Source organism: Trachymyrmex septentrionalis, unplaced genomic scaffold (genome assembly GCF_001594115.1).
Source record: "Trachymyrmex septentrionalis isolate Tsep2-gDNA-1 unplaced genomic scaffold, Tsep1.0 scaffold51, whole genome shotgun sequence".
Taxonomy (NCBI): domain Eukaryota; kingdom Metazoa; phylum Arthropoda; class Insecta; order Hymenoptera; family Formicidae; genus Trachymyrmex; species Trachymyrmex septentrionalis.
In genome coordinates this window covers 4,248,053-4,266,521 of record NW_017305683.1, presented here as the reverse complement: position 1 = coordinate 4,266,521, position 18,469 = coordinate 4,248,053, and the positions used below count along the sequence as shown (strand labels likewise).

The window sequence follows — 18,469 nt, the reverse complement described above, 5'->3', positions numbered from 1 at the left end:
TTAATTTTGGATAATTTGGTAGCGTTGTTCAAGCGTGAGTCTATTCATAATGATTTGCCAGTGTATACTGAAAGAAATAAAAAAAATTTTTTTATTAAAATTTAATTTTTTGTTTTATTTTTTACAATTTCAAGTTCTATCGGGCTTAAAAAAACACCCTTTATAAGCTAGCTTTCGTACAATTCTTGACTTTAAATGTGTTAAAATTTACATATTTTAGATTGGAAAGTTTTTCATTTTTATTTGGAAAACCTGGAAAAATAAGGGAATTTTAAAATTTATTTTCTGTGGCAACTCTGATTACGAAAGGCAGTTTTTTTTCCAAAGGTAAAATTATTAAATATTATAAATAAGAACAAAAACTTGGAATCAAGTTTTCTATACTCAATTTTGATAGCGATTAAATTCTGATGTGACATAGTAGAGAGATGCGTTTGGTCCATAGTTTCCTCGAATCAATTCCGAATATTGAATACATATAGCAGCACTAATGGCACATTCTAAGATATATATGCGTGCCTCTTAATTGAACTCCGGGATAAATAGCACATTAACTTATAAAGTAATATTCTTGAAACGAGAATACAGTGTCAATCAAATGCCACTACATTTCATCTAACTACTACACGGTTGTATTATCACTTCTGTCTTCCGCTATTCATACTATTACTGCTGTTATTAGAGAGATCGCAAACGATTGATTAGTTTCTGTTCGTATTTTTATTTACTCCGAAATTATTGCAAATCACGATGATGCGATGCGGATAATTCATTTGAATTATGTAGTAACATTTGTTCTTTCTTGACACATTGTTGAGCGGATTGTGTATTTTTATTTCTATTACATCAGTGTTTTGAGATTTTGGTATTTAAAATGTCAGAAAAGAATCTATTCCCCGGTAAAAGAACTCGTCAATAAATCAAGAGACAATAAATAGTTGCAACAAATTTATCTCAATTTTAAAATTTATCTTATATTTCTTTGAAGATATGACTTAGACACTCCGATCGTTCCGACTATCTAGCAATAGAGAACAACCATTAACTTACAGCACTTCCTGTTATAAAACTATCGTAAAAATAATCCCAAGGAACGCTGTTCGTGCATAAATAGACGCTAAAGTGTGATAAAATATTAAGTGTAAAATAAATATGCCGGAGAAGGGAATCGTGACGATTAGACAAAGCGAAGCAACGGTGAAGTAGTGATTGCTAGTGTGTACGCCTCACCCTAAAATCATGGTCAAAGACACCGTCAAGAACAGCAATGACGGATGTCCTCTGCATTGGACTGTTAATCACGCCGGGCAACACAGACATCTTCTTCAGGCGGCCGCCTTCTACCTGGCTGTATTAGCGGTCTTGTGGTGCATTCCCGCATGCATCTATCATCGGTGAGAAAGGAGGTTTCTCGCGTTAACGAGAAGTTAAAACGAGTATCTTTTATAATGACATATACGTTTCTTCATTCGCTTTGCGAATGAGGATAAATTCTTTTACACTTACATGGATGCAATTGTGGAATTACGAGTTTTGTAAATCTGCTGTTCGTATCTAATTGAATGGGAAACAGTGGTATTTATGAATTTTTTAAAAAGTTATTATAAGCTAAATTAAAATATTTTTATTATAGTTTTGAAAAATTTGTAAAAAATTGTGATGTAATAATGCCTAAATACTTAATGCCTAAATCTCCTTTCAGAGTAAAGAGATTACTTCATGTATTTTTTAAAATTTACACACGTTTTATGTACTTCAAAGTAAAGTTCTTTTATACTAAAAACGTATTAAACATGTTTATACGATTATATAATATATAATCTAAAAAGTGCTCTTATTAGTAGTAAATTGGTTTTTACCATGGTTTTTTTCACAAATTATGCACGCTATATTCCAATACGTCAGCTATGTTGATCTTCAAGTTTATTCAGTTCTCATCACTATGCGTTACATTTTCAACATACATAATCGTGAGTAAAAATTCTATGTATCTGAAAGTAATTATAGTTTGCATTTCGTTTTAGTATTCGAAAATGTCACATCTGTTATTCATAATTATGCGTATTATATAAACATGTAATATATACCGTTGTCCCTGACTGTATTTCAGACGAATTTTCTAATATTGTCACTATGTAATTATATTCTTTAGTAATGGATACTGTATAATACATTGATATGAATATACAGAGTGATCTGAAATTCTCATATCCGGAGTATATGGTATAGTCGGGACATGATACTTTATGCTAAAACAAACAACTTTTTTCTTTAACAAAATTACGCTTGATAAATAATTTTTGTGCTTATTTGTTAACTTTAACTTGCTCTCCTGCGAAAACTGCTACTTAGACGCAATTTTGCTAAAGAAAAGAGTTATTTTTTGTGCTAAAACGAACAATTTTTTCATGTAGTAAAATTATTATATTCGATAAATAATTTTTGCGTTTACTCGTACAACTTCAACTTACTTTGCTGCAAAAACTACTTACGGATGCAATTTTGTTAAAGGAAAAAGTTGTTTGTTTTAGCATCATGTCCTATACTCCGAATACGGGAATTTCGGAGCACTCTGTATATATGATTAAATATTTTAGAAACATGAAGAGAATTAATATACATGTCTTTAAAATTTAATTATTTTAAATAAATGAATAACTCTCGAAATTGTCGATAAAATAATAAAAAACGAGAGCTAATAAGAATTTTAGCGCAATAATTGTTGCGTGAAAATATTTTCAAAAAATACTAAATTACAATATTTCATAGATGTTTCGGCTCCACTTTGAGCCGTCAGTATACAATAATGCAATTCCACGAATTCATTATTAATTAATATATAATACTATATACAAGGTGTTTCCTGTAACTTGATCATTTAAAATATCTCCTAAAAATACTTAGTATATTTTTACTATGTCTCTACTATATCTCATATCTCTAATAAAAGTACCTAATTAAGATAGTGATGTCAAAACAGTATATATGAGTGAACAAAATAGACAACGCACTGGTCTGCTATGCTACACTGAGAAAAAAATATAGTTAATTCTAATAAATATTTAGTTCAATACTGCCTAATAAACATTTACTTAGAGTAAATAAATATTTGTTCAATAAAACAATTATTGTTAAATCAAATTAACATTTCTTGTATCAAATAAATATATCTAATAAATATTTAGTTGGCAGTATTCAACTAAATATTTATTAAAATTGACTATATTTTTTTTCAGTGTAGACATCCTGGGTTCGATCCCCGGTAGAATCAAAATATTTTTATACTCTCGTGTCTTCTCTCGTGTCTCGGAAGGAAGCGACAACTCACCGAGAGTATCTTTGTCAAGAAGTGGCTCACTCTAAAGACCATGGCACATAGAAAAACTTAAGACTTAAGACAGTAAGACTTAAGCAGTAAACGAATCGACGAATCACAGTAGAGACCGTAAGACCATAACGTGAGCAGTGAATCCAACAAATTAATTTCTTTACTATCTACTAGCGAATTCGATTGGACGCACTCAGTGCGCACATTAAAATCGTCATACATAAAATAACGTAAAAAAGATATATTTATACATAAAATACATAGAAATCGATAAAATCCTGAAATATTCAATACATTTTATTGTACTATTAGGTAAAATATGTATTTTATAATTCGAAATATTTGCATTTCACTTTTATACTCAAATTAAATCAATGTACAACGGTTTTAATATGCACCAGTGCGCGCTAGTGTTTTCAATCGAATTCATCATAAGTTTTACGATTTATATAAGTATTATGTGTCAGAGTTCTAACAAAATTCCATCGTTCGAAATCGACGTTAAACTGTAAATCCATATTACTGTGTAGAACCAGCGTGCGCATTACAGGTATGAGAGAACTTACCACGCTTAATCACGAGCAACAGAACTAAGAGGAAGAAAATAAAAAAATAATATATATTTATGAGTTATTTAACATTTTATGTTAATATATGCTAGAATGCAGTATAAAACATCTCGTAAACTATTTTTTAGTATCATTATCTTAATATTCTTATATGTAGAATAATTAGAGGAATACATCATATTGTGCAAAAAATCATTAATTCTAATTTTAAAAAATGGAGATGACCTTGAAATCTCAAAAAAATGATCTTGAGAACAATATTTTGCTTATAATATGTGCCTCTTCAAATCGAACAAGATTCCCTATAACATCTTCTCGTATTATTAAAAACAATAGAGATATTTTAAATGATCAAGTTATAGAAAACATTCTGTATAAAGGTACTTAAACCACTTTCTTTCTTATAGAAATAATAAATACAGCGCGAAAAGCACAGCAAAACTGTAATATACAAAATGTATAATGATTTATACATTTTTCCTAAGTCATTATTTGTTATTTTTAAAAAATTGAAGAAAATTGGGAAAAAAATTAAGAAATAACAATAGAAATAATAGGATTTATTTAATTTTAATTATTGATATTGTTCCATTTGTTAAACAATAAAAAATAATCTATTTTGATAGATTTCATAATTAATGAAATAAATTGAAATATGTATAAAGTATATTATAAATTATTGATTATATTATGTACGCCTATCTGATTTGCAGGATCTCTGAGACTGGCCAGGCGGTAGTGTTAACTCTGGTGGACACTGCGGCTGAATTGCAAAATCTAGCTGAGCCGAAAATCGATCACGAGTTTTCTTCACGATCGTCTATCAAAAATTCATCATTGCTGGGCATCAATCAGGTTAGACAATCGGAGCATTTGAAGGAGACTGTGCCAACAACGCAGATTCCACCGCCGCCGATCGTCGATGAGACGACAGAGAGACCGAATGACACCGATGTCCTCGAAGACGAAGAAGTGCTTTTACTGAAGAAAATCACTGCTGAGGAACCGCCGGAGGTAGTAATCGTAAGAGCGGAGCAGAAGATCAACGCGGACGAATTAGAGCTAAGAGTCGAGGAAGAAGACGCTAGTCAAGCTCAGGTGTCTGAGGAATTGTCATCAAAGATCGATGACACCTTCACCACGGCACCAGAATTAAACGACACGGCGGCCAGAGCACGATTGGTCGGTGATAGCAGAGACGAGACTGCAGCAGTGATTCTGAACGGACTTGTCACTTCAGGTCCCACCGAGCCGCATGAGGACATACCATCTTTCAGTGAATGGGCACAAAAGCGTTTGGAGGAAGCCGAAAAGAAAAAAAGTAATTATCGATAACTCTATTGATTGATGTTTTTATAATGAAGATAAAACGTAGAATCTATTAAATTTAATGTTGTTATTTAGAAAATTTAATATACAAGCTATTTTGTCGCTTTATTTTCCAGCTCATCCGAACGCTTCCGTGCAGACTCCGGGTGGTCCAGGACGAAGCGTAAGCGGAATGAAAATTCGTAATAAGAATTATGCTTCTCCAGACTGCGGCGCCAAAATCGTAGCAGCCAATCCCGAAGCGAATAGTGCCAAGAACGTTTTGGTGTCCACGCGGGACGAATACATGCTGAACGCCTGTACATCGCGCGTCTGGTTTGTCGTCGAGTTATGTGAAGCGATACAAGCAAAAAAGATCGAGTTGGCAAACTTTGAGCTCTTCAGCTCGTCGCCGAAAGACTTTTCTGTTTACGTGAGCGATCGTTTTCCTACTAAGGACTGGAGCCCAGTCGGTCAGTTCACTGCCAAGGATGTGAAAGACGTCCAGAGCTTCACTCTACATCCTCATTTCTTTGGCAAGTTTATCAAAGTTGAACTCCAATCACATTATGGTTCGGAGCACTTCTGTCCTGTCTCATTATTTCGCGCTTATGGCACTAGCGAGTTCGAAGTGCTGGAAACCGAAACGGAGAATGAGACCTTAGAAGAGAAGAACACGGATGAAGATGATGACGAGGATAGTGACGAAGAGGAGTTGTTAGATGGTGAGTCAGCGAGTAATCTTTTCGGTAGTGCACGCGATGCCGTGCTAAGTGTAGTGAAGAAAGCCGCAGAGATCTTGGTTAAGTCTAGTGGTCTCACTGGAAACAACATCACGCAAATCCAACAAAGTATTGATCACGGTAACATCTTAGACAATTCGTACACTAGTTGTACGACACCAAGATACACGATCCTCTGTGGCAACTGTACCGATCAGAAGTTTGCCAGTGTTTTTCAGCTGGTTAGCTGCAAGAATCAGCAGTTGGATGATTTGCTTAGGATTGATTTGGTAAACAGAACTTTAAGACGAGGAAAACTGTGTGGTCTTCATGGCGTAGAAATTGAATCGTTTTGGCAGGGAAGAGAGGAAGATAAAACAAAGGATGATGACTTGACGCATTTTAATTTGGCAGAGGATTTCCAGGCGACGTTTTTAACATCTTTCTTCAAACCTGAGTATATTGTAGCGTTGTGCAATGTTTTGGCAACAAAGGAACGCAAGGTGGTAATGAATACAAGTTACGAAATTCCCGTAAATAAATCTAAAGACGCTGCTAGTAAAAATATTTTATCCACTAAAGATACCGATCGCGTCGAGACCACTTTTCATCAAACTTCCTCCACTCCGGATCCATGTACTCTGGATTTGACTTCTTCCGCTTGCAAATCTGCCGCGTCCTCGAAGGAAGTCCGACAGCATCCATTGACTCAGGATGTTACCAAAGAGAGCGAAAATATTAGCATTGCGACCATAGAGACTTCCTCCAGTTTTCCGGAGAGCTTAGCGTCGCAGATCAAGCCTACGAAGACACTCAGCAAAGAAGATTTGAAGAAGGAGTCGTCCGTACCGATTTTGGAACCTAGTAAGGAGTTTACGGAGGAGACCTTGCAGTCGAAAGTGCTGACGACTGTTGCACCGCTCTCTAATCCGACACCGACGTTGAAGATTGCTGAAGAATTGCCGGTTTTAGGAACTCCTATCGAGACATTATCCAGTAGCGTTCCGTTAATAAATATCGATAATAAAGAAACTGAGACCCTTATGCCTGATATGGAAAATGCCGAAACTGTTGCGCAAGTCAAAACGGAAAAGTCGGAAAATAATGAACAAGACGGAAGACAGGTGAAAGATCTGGGTGAGCAAGAAGCTCGATTGTCGCCTCAAGATCATCTCTCGCTGGATTCATTATTGTCCGATTTGAAAGATTTGGAGGTCGACACGGCTAACATACAGAATGGAGCGTCTAGCTCTTCGCCGACGACACAGCCCACAGCAAATGTTGTTCCTCAGAAAGAGTCTGTGTTTCTTCGATTGTCCAACAGAATCAAGGTAAGAGAGAATATAGTTGGGAGTAAAAAAAATACTTTATCAATTAAATTATTTAGAAAATGTTGGAAAATTTGTTAGAAGTAGATACAAAAAAACGAATGTTGTGTTGAATATCATCTCTTTAATACATTAATATAACACGTGTATGTAAACTATTTATTTATCATCGTGTTATGTAATATCGTGTCATATCAATTAAATTATCAATATTATTAATGCAATTAATAATATTCTTTTTTTCAGATTTTAGAAAGAAACATGTCACTCAGCGGGCAATATTTGGAAGAATTAAGTCGTCGCTACAAAAAGCAAGTCGAAGAAATGCAGCGCTCATTGGAGCGTGCAGTAGCTGCTATGGGTGAAGAATCGCGAAAGGGCGAAGAGCGTGATGCTAAAAGAGCGGAAGAAATCACCGCTTTGAGGGAAGAAATTGTGATACTCTCCAAATCTGTTGAAACTCTTCTTTATGATCGGGACAGTTGGCGCAGCCGAATATCTGCGATCGTTCAGCACGCCTTGTTGATCTGTTTGGAAGTTATCGTCATTATCTTGATTTTCTCTTATTGTCGTCGAAGAGAAGATTTTGAAGAAGAAAAACTCGAATCGAACACGAGAAAGGGCACCATGCGTCGAAAGAGCGCGGAGAATTTTAGCTCTCATGCCGCGTCGAAGAAAATGAAGAAACGGCGACCTAGCGAGATTGCTTCTTATATTAGCGGCACATATCACGAATTGATGATCGATGATCGACCCTTTGAGACAAAGAAGGAACGAAAGAAAAAACGCAAGAAAGAAGCAATTACTGCTGGTACTAAAGCAATTAATATCGATGCGAAACAAGAAGTGATTCGTTACAAGAGTGTATTAAATGCGATCCCTGGTGGTACGACGTTACCGTCGAGAAGAGCATCATCCATAGATCCACCACACTCCAAAGAATCGCAGAATTCGATCGATAAGAGGCCAGAATCCGCGCCCGAGACTGCCATTGGTTGGTTCGACGATCAAATAGAAAGAATAGAACGAATTGCGCAACCTACATTAGAGGATAAAGCCTATAAGATAGAATCTAGAATGAGTTCCGACCTTGGTCGCCAAGACAATAAACTCGGTAAACCTAATACATCATTAGTGATCGTAAATAGGTCCGTTGAAAGATCAGGCCCGCGTTTGAATACGGTTGAACCGAAGAACGAATCGTCGAAGAATGGTTCGTTTAGAGCTGGCAATATTCTTAAAGGTGCGAGATTGAGTTCGCCATCCTTTATGAAAACTGCCCTGGGTACGAGAAGCAAAAAAAAATTGTCCACGAATTCCACGAATTCTACGAATTCTGAAAAATGGGAGTGGAGTCAAGATTCGGAGCATTCAAATGACAGGTCCTCTCAGTCCAGTCCTACGGACTTTAAAACACTGTCGCATATTATTAGTGATCGTGTCAATGGAAGTACCGCGAACGGTTTAATTGAAGAAAGCGACGAGTCGAGAAGCAGTAGCGCTACGCCCACTTCGATCAAGAAAGAGAAGAGAAGCACTGGTTTGAAGAAAATGGTGAGAAAGTTTTTCTGATTGAAATAAATCCGCCGCAGATACAAGTCGAACTGAAGCATCGATTCTTACGTCGAATCGATCGCCATATAAATGTTGTATATTTGTGAGAGTTTTTGGTTTGATCTTGCTTCATTACTTTTTTCTTACTTTCCTTGTTTTGCTCATTTAATTCAATTAATTTAATTGTATAAGACTTTAGATACTTGTTATCGCACGATAAATTGAAGTAATTGATTAAAATAGGAAAGATGAAAATATGAGACAGGATTAAACCAAAAAATCTTGCGAATTTAATTAAATGTAGGGATATTTGCATTTGATAGAAAATGAAAAGTGGTTGAATGGAGTTAAAAAAACTTACTATAATTAAAACAATATACTTTCTGTGAAGCACGATCTTTATTTCACAATTACTAGTCTTTCTATGGATTGGAGTAAACAGTGTGTTAATTATTCAAACTATGTGTGATTAAAGTTTAATTCTTTTTTTATTAAAGACTGCATATAATTTGAAGAGTATATACTTAGAGAGGGAGACTTGAAATAATTTACACATTTTGAAATAGTAGATCGAAATTAAGAAAAACCTTTTACGTGATTGCCTAAATTTAAGACACTTCTTCCACTTTGTAATAATTCTTAGCTTTATGCGCCGTTATCAGAGAATTACGCTTTACTTATTAGTGATAATAGTATCATACTTAATCAGTTTGGCGTACGTGTTAATGGCGAATGCAGCGAAATACGTAAAATACGTTTATTATAAAGCATTCTGCAACGAGACTTTAAATGTGATCCTACCATTGCGATAAAATAGGAAAAGAGGAATAAAATGACTTACGAAGATTAGCTTAGAATATATACTTGTGATTGTTTAGTAATCAACAGTAGTTACTACAACGGTCTAGAGAACATTTCTACGATTTTGTTTTTGATCGGATTATTTAATTTCTATCTATAAATTATTGCCAAAGATAAAAAGAAAAAAAGAAAGAATGAAAGTGAATGAACGAAATGTTGCAAGTAAAACCTTATTAGAATATTAGCAATAGTAATATTTTAACCAACATTTACTGCTGCATAATCAAAGAGAACTATTTTTTGTTGTTAATGGTACATCTGAATATATAAAATAGTATCAAAAGAAAAAAATGAATCTTTTAAATTCACCGGTGATTAATGTATTTTATTATTTTCTTTTATTATTGTAGAACTATAAAAGTGATACCATGATACAAAGATAAAAGGAACAATTAAAGTAATTCGATTCAATTTTGTTATTAACGAAATATGTATGCACACCGAAGGAATTGATCGGATAACTTTATATGGAAAACTAACGATCTAATTTTCTTGTATACAAAGAGAACTAATGTTTAATTATCATTTTACGTATGAATAGATAAAATAATAAAAGTAGGAACAAATGAGATTTTTTTATCTTAAGAATAAAATTGTTACTTTGGTTTAATTTTTGGCTATATATTATTTCGTTATATATTTGAATTAGCTCTTTCGAATTTTAAATGAATGTAAGATTTTAAAAAGGAATTGAATTCTACTTGGCTGCAAGAATAAGATAAGGTTTGGTTTTTCCAACAAATAAGTTTTCTACTTATATTAAAATATTAATGTGTGGTTTTATCTAGCCTAGCTATATACAAAAAAGTCATATTTTACGCTGGTCACATTAACAATAGCTCTTACAATACTTAAAATGTATTATAATTAGAGAAAGAAAAGAGTTAGAAAATCAGAAGAAAGATAACTGCAACCAAACAATTGCAGCGGTTTCTATTTTTTATTTCTTTAAGTAAAGTGATATAAATATTCGATAAAATATTAAATTCTCTCAGATTTCTCTTATGTTTCTCTTTTTTTTTTTCTAATAAAATAAGAATTGTAAATAATAAATTTTCTTGTGTATCTAAATTTTTAATTATTGAAAAATTTAATTGTTTTGCAGATTTTATTTATAAATGAAATAAAGAATTTAAAGATATGTGAAATTAAAAAAAAAAAGATTTTTTATTTGTTCAATCTTTGATGAATTATTTGATTTGCTTCTTTGATCCGTTCTCGTCTTCCAGCAATAATATATTAAGTAATATTTATTCTATAAAAACATGAATTTTTAGATATAAGTAGTGATGTCAATATGAGTCTTAATCCTTTTTCTTTTTCTGAGATTTAGATTTACGTCTATGTCGGGAATTATAAATAATACTAAATGCAATTGTATAATTTTCGACATGTAACAGTATATATAGCACGACTGTTATTTAATTAAATAGTAAACAATTATGTTTAGCATTAAATGTAAAAGAGGTATACGTGCAGACGTTTCTTTGTCGACATACTAATTTTACATGTATTGTGAAGATATTTCAATTAATAACGATTGTGCCAGCATTTTGTATTTGATAAAGAAATGTGCTGTGATAAAACCTTCTGAGATTTGCGAAATGCAACGGTTGCAAATTGAATACGAGAAGGTGTAGAGAAAAAAAGAGAAAGATTAAGAGCAGAAAAGTAAGGAGGAGTAAGAATGCAAATTGACTTAAACTTTAATCGAAGATATGTCCTATTACTTAACGTGCATTTAAAGACTATAAATAATGATTTTATGAAACGTATGTGGTATATGTGAACAGTGGTCAAGATTTGTTTTCGCGACTTTGTAGGGAATATATTTTCTAATTGTAAATTTTATTATTATTCGCATATATTGTCAATCCGGTGATTATATTTATATGCGTTACGATAAAATAGTTTAGTAATTTTATAATAGTTCCATTACTGAATGAAGCTACTATTGTCATTAATGAATTTATGTACATGATATTTATGGAACGTTATAAAAATTAAACGAAAATGCGGAACTATTTACAGAATACAGTTTTGTCAATGTGATATGTATTATTTTTTTCTAATTTAATATAAAAAAGTATGCCATCGATAGACAACACGCAAATGAGAAAATGACCTGAAATTATTGTATCATATATTACTATTCTATTATTTTATGTTATAACCCAAAATTATTTATAACAACTTACAATTGCATATGTTACAATTATATATGTTACTTAAAATTTATGTTTAGAGGCACTAGAAACTTTAGTTTGATAATTAAGAGTAAAATTGTGAAACGTAAAATTTAATGTAAGAGATGCATGCTTTGAATTGTAGAGTTGATTTAAGCAATTTTCGGATTTTCTACATATCTATTTATATACATATATTTGCATTATTATAAAAATATTTAAAAATATTTAGTTAAATTAATACATTGTTTTATCCATCGAAAAAATAATTAAACATTATATTTAAGCATCACGACACGTAAGAGAATATTACATATCGTTTATTTACAGTTATTAGTAGAATTATATAATACTTGTTAATCTTTGTGTTATTTATTCATTTACAACAAGGATTATTTATTTAACGCTATATACCTTTGTGTGTATAATTATTAAATTATAATGCGAATGATTTTTTAAATTCTGTTCTAATCATTCGTTAGTAACGTTTGATTGAAGAATTATGGGTCTCTTTAATTGTATTATTTTTGTGTGGTTATTTTATGCTAGTCTTAACTACGAGACATCTGTCATTTACATTATAAGATATTAATTTTCTCGAAAAAGAAAGTACATAGCACATATCTAATGACGTTTTAATTTTTATAAACGTATGAATGAAAAATTTAATATCACGTTTTGATGCGAATGTTTGAATTTTTAAATAGACATGTATAAAAAAAGTATGTAAATATATTATAGAGCAAATAAGATGATAATATCGCGGATAATAATAATCACGGATAGTTGTACTTTCTGTATATATTATTTCTATTTATCAAGCTTTATGTTTATGTATATGTATGTACACATATATGTGTTACGCAGTGTCAATATTGCCCGGGCAATGCTGACATTGTACAGCAGGCAACTTGGGCAATGTCGACATTGTATGCATATATATATATAAACTTTTTGTGTGTACTGTTCCCATTTATAAATTTGTCTTACACATACTATTATTTATTTTTAATAATATATATGTATATTATATAGAAGTTTTAAATAAAGTTGATTGTCTAAATTTTCTTTTTGAAAAGAGAGAATGAGTTAAATCTCAATTCCAACGATTACTTATGGGAACAGTCATACGGAAATAAAATCCTGATATTAAATAATGAATATTTATTTAACCGGACCAATTTTCCGTACTTATATTTTAAATATTAATTTATTAAGCGTAATAGATACACGAAAAAATAAACGAGTAAACAAATTTTATGTTAAATATTCATATGAATCATATATTATATATTATAAGTGCATCTTTCATACATGTCAATGTGTCATACAGAACGACAATTTATGATAATAAATAAGAGAATAATTTTTTTTTTTTAATTTATACTCATATTTATTTGCTATAGATACGTTCCTATTTTATAATAAATTTATAATAAGTATTTGAATAATTTCTTGTATTATACTTATACATTAGGAAGGTATGTGTGAAAAAACAGAAATTATATGTTATTGGTGAAGGAAAAAATATATATATATAAGATCGTTTGCGCCTATTGTTGAATATTTAGTCAATTATTGTAATGACTATTACATACTTGTGCGCCTGAATTCCAATTGCTTGTAATTAAATTGTATCTCTGTAAATACGAAAGAGTAATGTACGTTGCATATAATTAATGAAGGAATAAAGTTGCCAAAAAATTCGTCATATAAATATTGTTGTATTGTAGATTTTTATGGGTGTATATACAAATGCATATTTTTTGTTTAAGTAGTAAGTACCTTTTTTGAATTTTTAAAGTATTTTTTAAAATCAAGTATAAATTATAAACTATCGATTCGTTATAATTATATTTATTATGACTATGCTTAGACGCTTAGCATTTTGAACTTGTCTTCAAACGTAATTGTAATTTTTAAAATCATTTTTTTATATACAATTATTTTTGAAATTGAGGGAGAGTATAACTAAGAGTGTTTTACGTGAACCGGAAAATACAGTAATGAAAAACCGTGACGTATCTATATTATTTTATTATTTTTTGAATATTGTTCTTCCCGCGCAACAAACATCGCGCTGGGATGGGAAGCGTGTTTTGTTTCATATTATGATGCGTAGGATGTATCATTTTATCCTTGTTGTCCATCGAATGCTAAAGAAGGCTGAAATGATACATATCCAACCGCGTCATGTGTGAAACGGAATCCCGAGCTATGGCGGAAAGTGCAGCTCGAAGTGACAACGGATACGGTCACGCGATGCTACAAAATGCTTTAAAGCAATTTTTGATTGGTCAATTTGTAAAATTCTTTTTTTCTAATTGGTCAACCAAACGCTTCAAAGCATTGGTAGTGAGACTTTGACCGCAGCTAACGTCGACAACTTCGCCGTAATGATGCATAATATTAGCGCGACTTTTGAATTCCTTTCCTCAAGATCATTTCGCATTGTTTCGCATGAATTCGTGAAATATGGCGGGGGTAGTATAGATATTTGGTTTTGTGCAATATTTCTTTCAGTCGTGATACGGTGCGTGATCACGAGTAATCAACGTAAGAAGTTCCGTGCAAAGAGTCGCGCAATCGTAATTAACATTGCCATAAATTAGTAGTGTAATGAAGAAATCTGAGAGGAGGAAGAGGCCTAGAAAGTCTTGGATGCCGATAAAACAACCTTGGGGTCAGTACAATTTATTATTTATGTATTGTTATCACAAAATTGACTATTTATTTCTATAATTTCATGGCATATTCCACACGCTATTTTGTATTATAAATACGCACATTATAATATCTATATTTTCAATTTTTTATATTTTAGATATTTATAATAAGATATTCAGGACATTTAATATATTTTTATATGTAACATATTTTTTCAATGCATTTAATATTTACAATTACTTGAATTCTAAAAAAAATAAAATTAATCTTTTATATTTGTTAAATTTTTTAAACGATTGCACTTTATAGAAATATAATATGTTAAACGTAAGAAATAAAATAACTCTTTTTTTTTTAAATAAATTGTATAATTGTTTTATAAGATATTTCAAAATATATAAATTAAAAATCGCTTGTGATAATTATTTTTTGAAATATGAATTTCAACCTTGCTTTAATTTTCATAAAATTTCTGTTTTACAGATCAACGAATTTTACAACTTTGCTACTACGCATCGTATGGTGAGTCGAATTAATCTTTATTTTAATTTTAGATAATTTTAGATAATTTTAATTTTAGATAATTTATGAAAATTGTATCGTATAAAATTAGTATTTGAATTATCAAAATTATCGCATATTCAAAATCGTTTGATCTTTGATATTGATTTGATAAATGACAAAAAATATTTTCATTGAAAAGTAGTACATTGACAGACGATATTTTAAAAGATACATGTTAAATACCATTAGAAATTATATTTTTTATTTTATTTGTTATGACGAATATATTTATACAAAGCGTTACAATTCCGTAGATAAATTTTCTAAAAGTGTGGAATCGTCAAATGATTCCTTGAAAGAGGATAATTTTCTCGCAATTGCTTGTTTGTTTAAGTCGATGGCGGCGAGTCTAAGTCTATTTTTCCATTCTTTCGGATTGTGTTTTTCAACGGAACACATAACAATTTCATTAATTTCATCTTGAATGTCATGACAAATAATCGATTGGAATACCGATTTTAGATCGTCCTTTGTTTTCTGTTTTAGGCTTTTGTCTCTGCTGACTAAATTCAAGAGAAAAAGACCGTTTTTCGTTAAACACGAGGCAACTGCTTTCAGTATTGACATTTCGAGAAATTGTTTAGGTGGGCAATTCATTCCGATGGTGGTATCTTTGCTATCGATATCGAAAAGTATCGCCTTATACTTTGTCTTGGATGCCGCAACGTCTTTAATATATTGAATTCCATCTGCGATCTCCACTTTCATCCGGTCATCAAGAACGAGATTAAAGTATTCTGTAGCTACTTTTAACATAGCATTATCAATTTCGACTGCAGTAATTTTTAGCTGAAAAAAATTAAAATTTTCGATTTATGTTACGAAAAAGATTTCTTACGACTTAATAATGAATCTTATCCAAAGATACATACTTTAGGAAAACATTGATGTAAGAACATGCAAAGACCACCACCTCCAAGTCCTATAATCATAATATTATCTTGTTCTCTTATATCGATTACTGCATTTACTCCAGTGCTCATATATATATGATGTTCACAAGCTAAGAATCCAGGATCGGCAATTTTCTTTGTTTTACCACGTCTAGATTTTGCTGTAAATAATTGTCATCAGTCACAATCGTATGCAATCATTGTGTCATTATCGTAGAATTTCCGAATTGATTATAAATTAGTACCGTCTTTTAATCTGGCTTCGCTCTGAATGACATAAGGATTATTCAGAAACACAAGCCGCCTGAATTCGTGGCCATCCTTCTCTACTTCTTCGATAACAAACGATCCACTGATGTCACTTTTTCCTTCATAGCAAATATTTCGAACCCCAACATCTGAACCCAAAGAAAGAAAAGGAATATCATTTTTGCCACACAAGCCAGCCGGTGCTAAGTTAAGAACGCAATTTTCTAATTCTGTTTTCACGGCATCCCAATTATCAAACTTGTGTTCTCTACGTAAGGTGACAATTGCGAGTCTGTCTCGCTGCGCGCTTTTCAGGACTTGCTGTCGTCCTTCTTTCGTACTAAACAACCAATCTGTTTCTCTGTTAAACCAAGAAAGAAAAATATATGACAGCAACTCAATTAGTAAAACATTTATTCAACTAATAAATCAAACATACTTTCCCTGTGGCACAATGAAAGCTGCATATGTCTTTGCCCCCTGTGTGCGTGGTTGATCGAGAACATAGACGGTGTATCGTGGATGCTTATCACCTGGACGATGTAAATCCAACGATACTTCTCCCACATCAGCAACGTTTCTCTTGTAAAGACTATTGCACACCAGTGCTGATTGTTGTGCAGATAATACAGCGGATATCACATCATCTGTCGTAGATAATCGTTCCGGTGGGCCATCGATCAGAGCTATCTCAAGAACCTATCAGGATTATAATCTACAAAAATAAGTTTGACTAACTTGCTCATTTAGCTAAAGCTAAGATAAGACAACATAAGAATTCTAAAGATCTTTTGTTACAACATACGTTCTGGGATAATTTAGTAAATTTTGTAGCAACGATCACAAAGACAGGAACTGAACTGCCTTCTTCTATACGCGCTTTCAACTCGGCTTCATGACATCGTGCTATGCGAAACATGAAGCCTGAAGTAGGAAAGTATGATAAAAGCTTACGTAGGATGTGCTCTTGGAGCAATGATATGCAGATGTATCTGCCTCCGTTCCGTAACACTCGTGTGATTTCCTAAAGTAAATTTTAACTAATTCAATTTATTGAAAAAAAATTTTCTAGTAATTTAATTTCTAGTAATTCTAATTTTTCTAGCAATTTCTCTAAGAAACTTACTTTGAAATATCTATCAATTATAGACAATGTTGCCTCTTTGGTATCTGGCATTAGAGCATCCAGTGTACCTTTGTCGAGAACCACACTAAATTTTCCATCAGGATATGTCATTTGTGTGGCATCCATATGTTCGTATACTAGATCTGGTCTTGTACCGTTATTTATATCACGCATTTGTTTGATCACAATATGTGATATATCAATATTAAACATATTTCTGTAATATCACTCTTGATTTATTTTTCTATAGAAACTTAAAGTGAATTTGATAATTTGTATATTATACTGGATTAGTACATATAAAAGGCTGCTTCATATAAAGTATCTAAATGTAGTAACATAATGTCTAATCAACTTTGACAATGAAATAGTACATATATATTCTGCTAATATTTTATTAAACATGGTAATATCATTTATATTAAATATTTAATCGTTAAATATGTATATACTTTTATATTTTACTGGGCTAATTTCAATATACAACAGCTTTTAATATACACTAATCTATTGTAATACAAGTGATTGAACTTGTTATTAAGTATTGTCTATACATTAGAAATCTAGCAAACTATGATCTATACACACACGCAAGAAATGCACACAAAAGAAATTGTACCTGTAACCAACATCATACAAAGACATGCTTAATGTAGAATTCCCGCAACCAACGATCAGAATGTCATCTTTCATTTTGATATACTTCACAAGTATTTCACATAATTCTGGATATTCACCGTACCTAGAGCCAAACAAAATGAATAAACATTAAGTTACAAAAAAATAAAATAAAATAACATTATTGACATAAATATAGAATGTTTACCATTCAAACGTCTTTTTGCCACGCTTTTTGAAGAATGTGTTCCAGTATTCCGCGTGACTGAATTCCTCATGCGCTTTTGGCAGGAGATTCATATTTTACAGTATATTCGTAATATAAGATAAATACACACAAGAAAAGTTGAATTGGCTGATTGATATTATCTTCTAATATCAGATTAGATTTTAATATTGCGTATCTTGTCGTATTGAAAGTTTATTACAGAATAAATCATAACGTGATCTTGTAAACTTCGCTATGCAAATTTAACGTTATATCGGGAATATTCCT

General features: G+C 31.8%; 2 protein-coding genes across 3 annotated transcripts in view; one reads left to right on the top strand and one right to left on the bottom strand.

The window, feature by feature from the left end:
- LOC108751765 (SUN domain-containing ossification factor) overlaps positions 1 to 9,898 on the top strand; it is a 42,060-nt gene extending 32,162 nt beyond the window's left edge. The window contains exons 1-4 of one of the 2 annotated variants that reach the window (XM_018492161.1): positions 1,122 to 1,394; positions 4,611 to 5,218; positions 5,343 to 7,258; positions 7,502 to 9,898. In XM_018492161.1, the coding sequence (XP_018347663.1) occupies positions 1,240 to 1,394; positions 4,611 to 5,218; positions 5,343 to 7,258; positions 7,502 to 8,827 (4,005 nt within the window). In that variant the 5' untranslated portion in view covers positions 1,122 to 1,239 and the 3' untranslated portion in view covers positions 8,828 to 9,898. Of the gene's footprint in view, positions 1 to 1,121; positions 1,395 to 4,610; positions 5,219 to 5,342; positions 7,259 to 7,501 lie in introns of those variants that run through there. The other variant, XM_018492160.1, reaches the window with a different exon arrangement.
- A 5,410-nt stretch (positions 9,899 to 15,308) lies between these two features.
- Positions 15,309 to 18,463, bottom strand: LOC108751665 (methyltransferase-like protein 13). The gene is made up of 8 exons (XM_018491964.1): positions 18,182 to 18,463; positions 17,975 to 18,097; positions 17,356 to 17,572; positions 17,035 to 17,253; positions 16,669 to 16,928; positions 16,226 to 16,590; positions 15,960 to 16,141; positions 15,309 to 15,876 (listed from the first exon to the last, which is right to left on the bottom strand). The coding sequence occupies exons 1-8, from the start codon at positions 18,271 to 18,273 to the stop codon at positions 15,328 to 15,330; spliced, it is 2,007 nt and encodes a 668-aa protein (XP_018347466.1). The 5' UTR covers positions 18,274 to 18,463; the 3' UTR covers positions 15,309 to 15,327.
- Between the last annotated feature and the right edge of the window lie 6 nt (positions 18,464 to 18,469).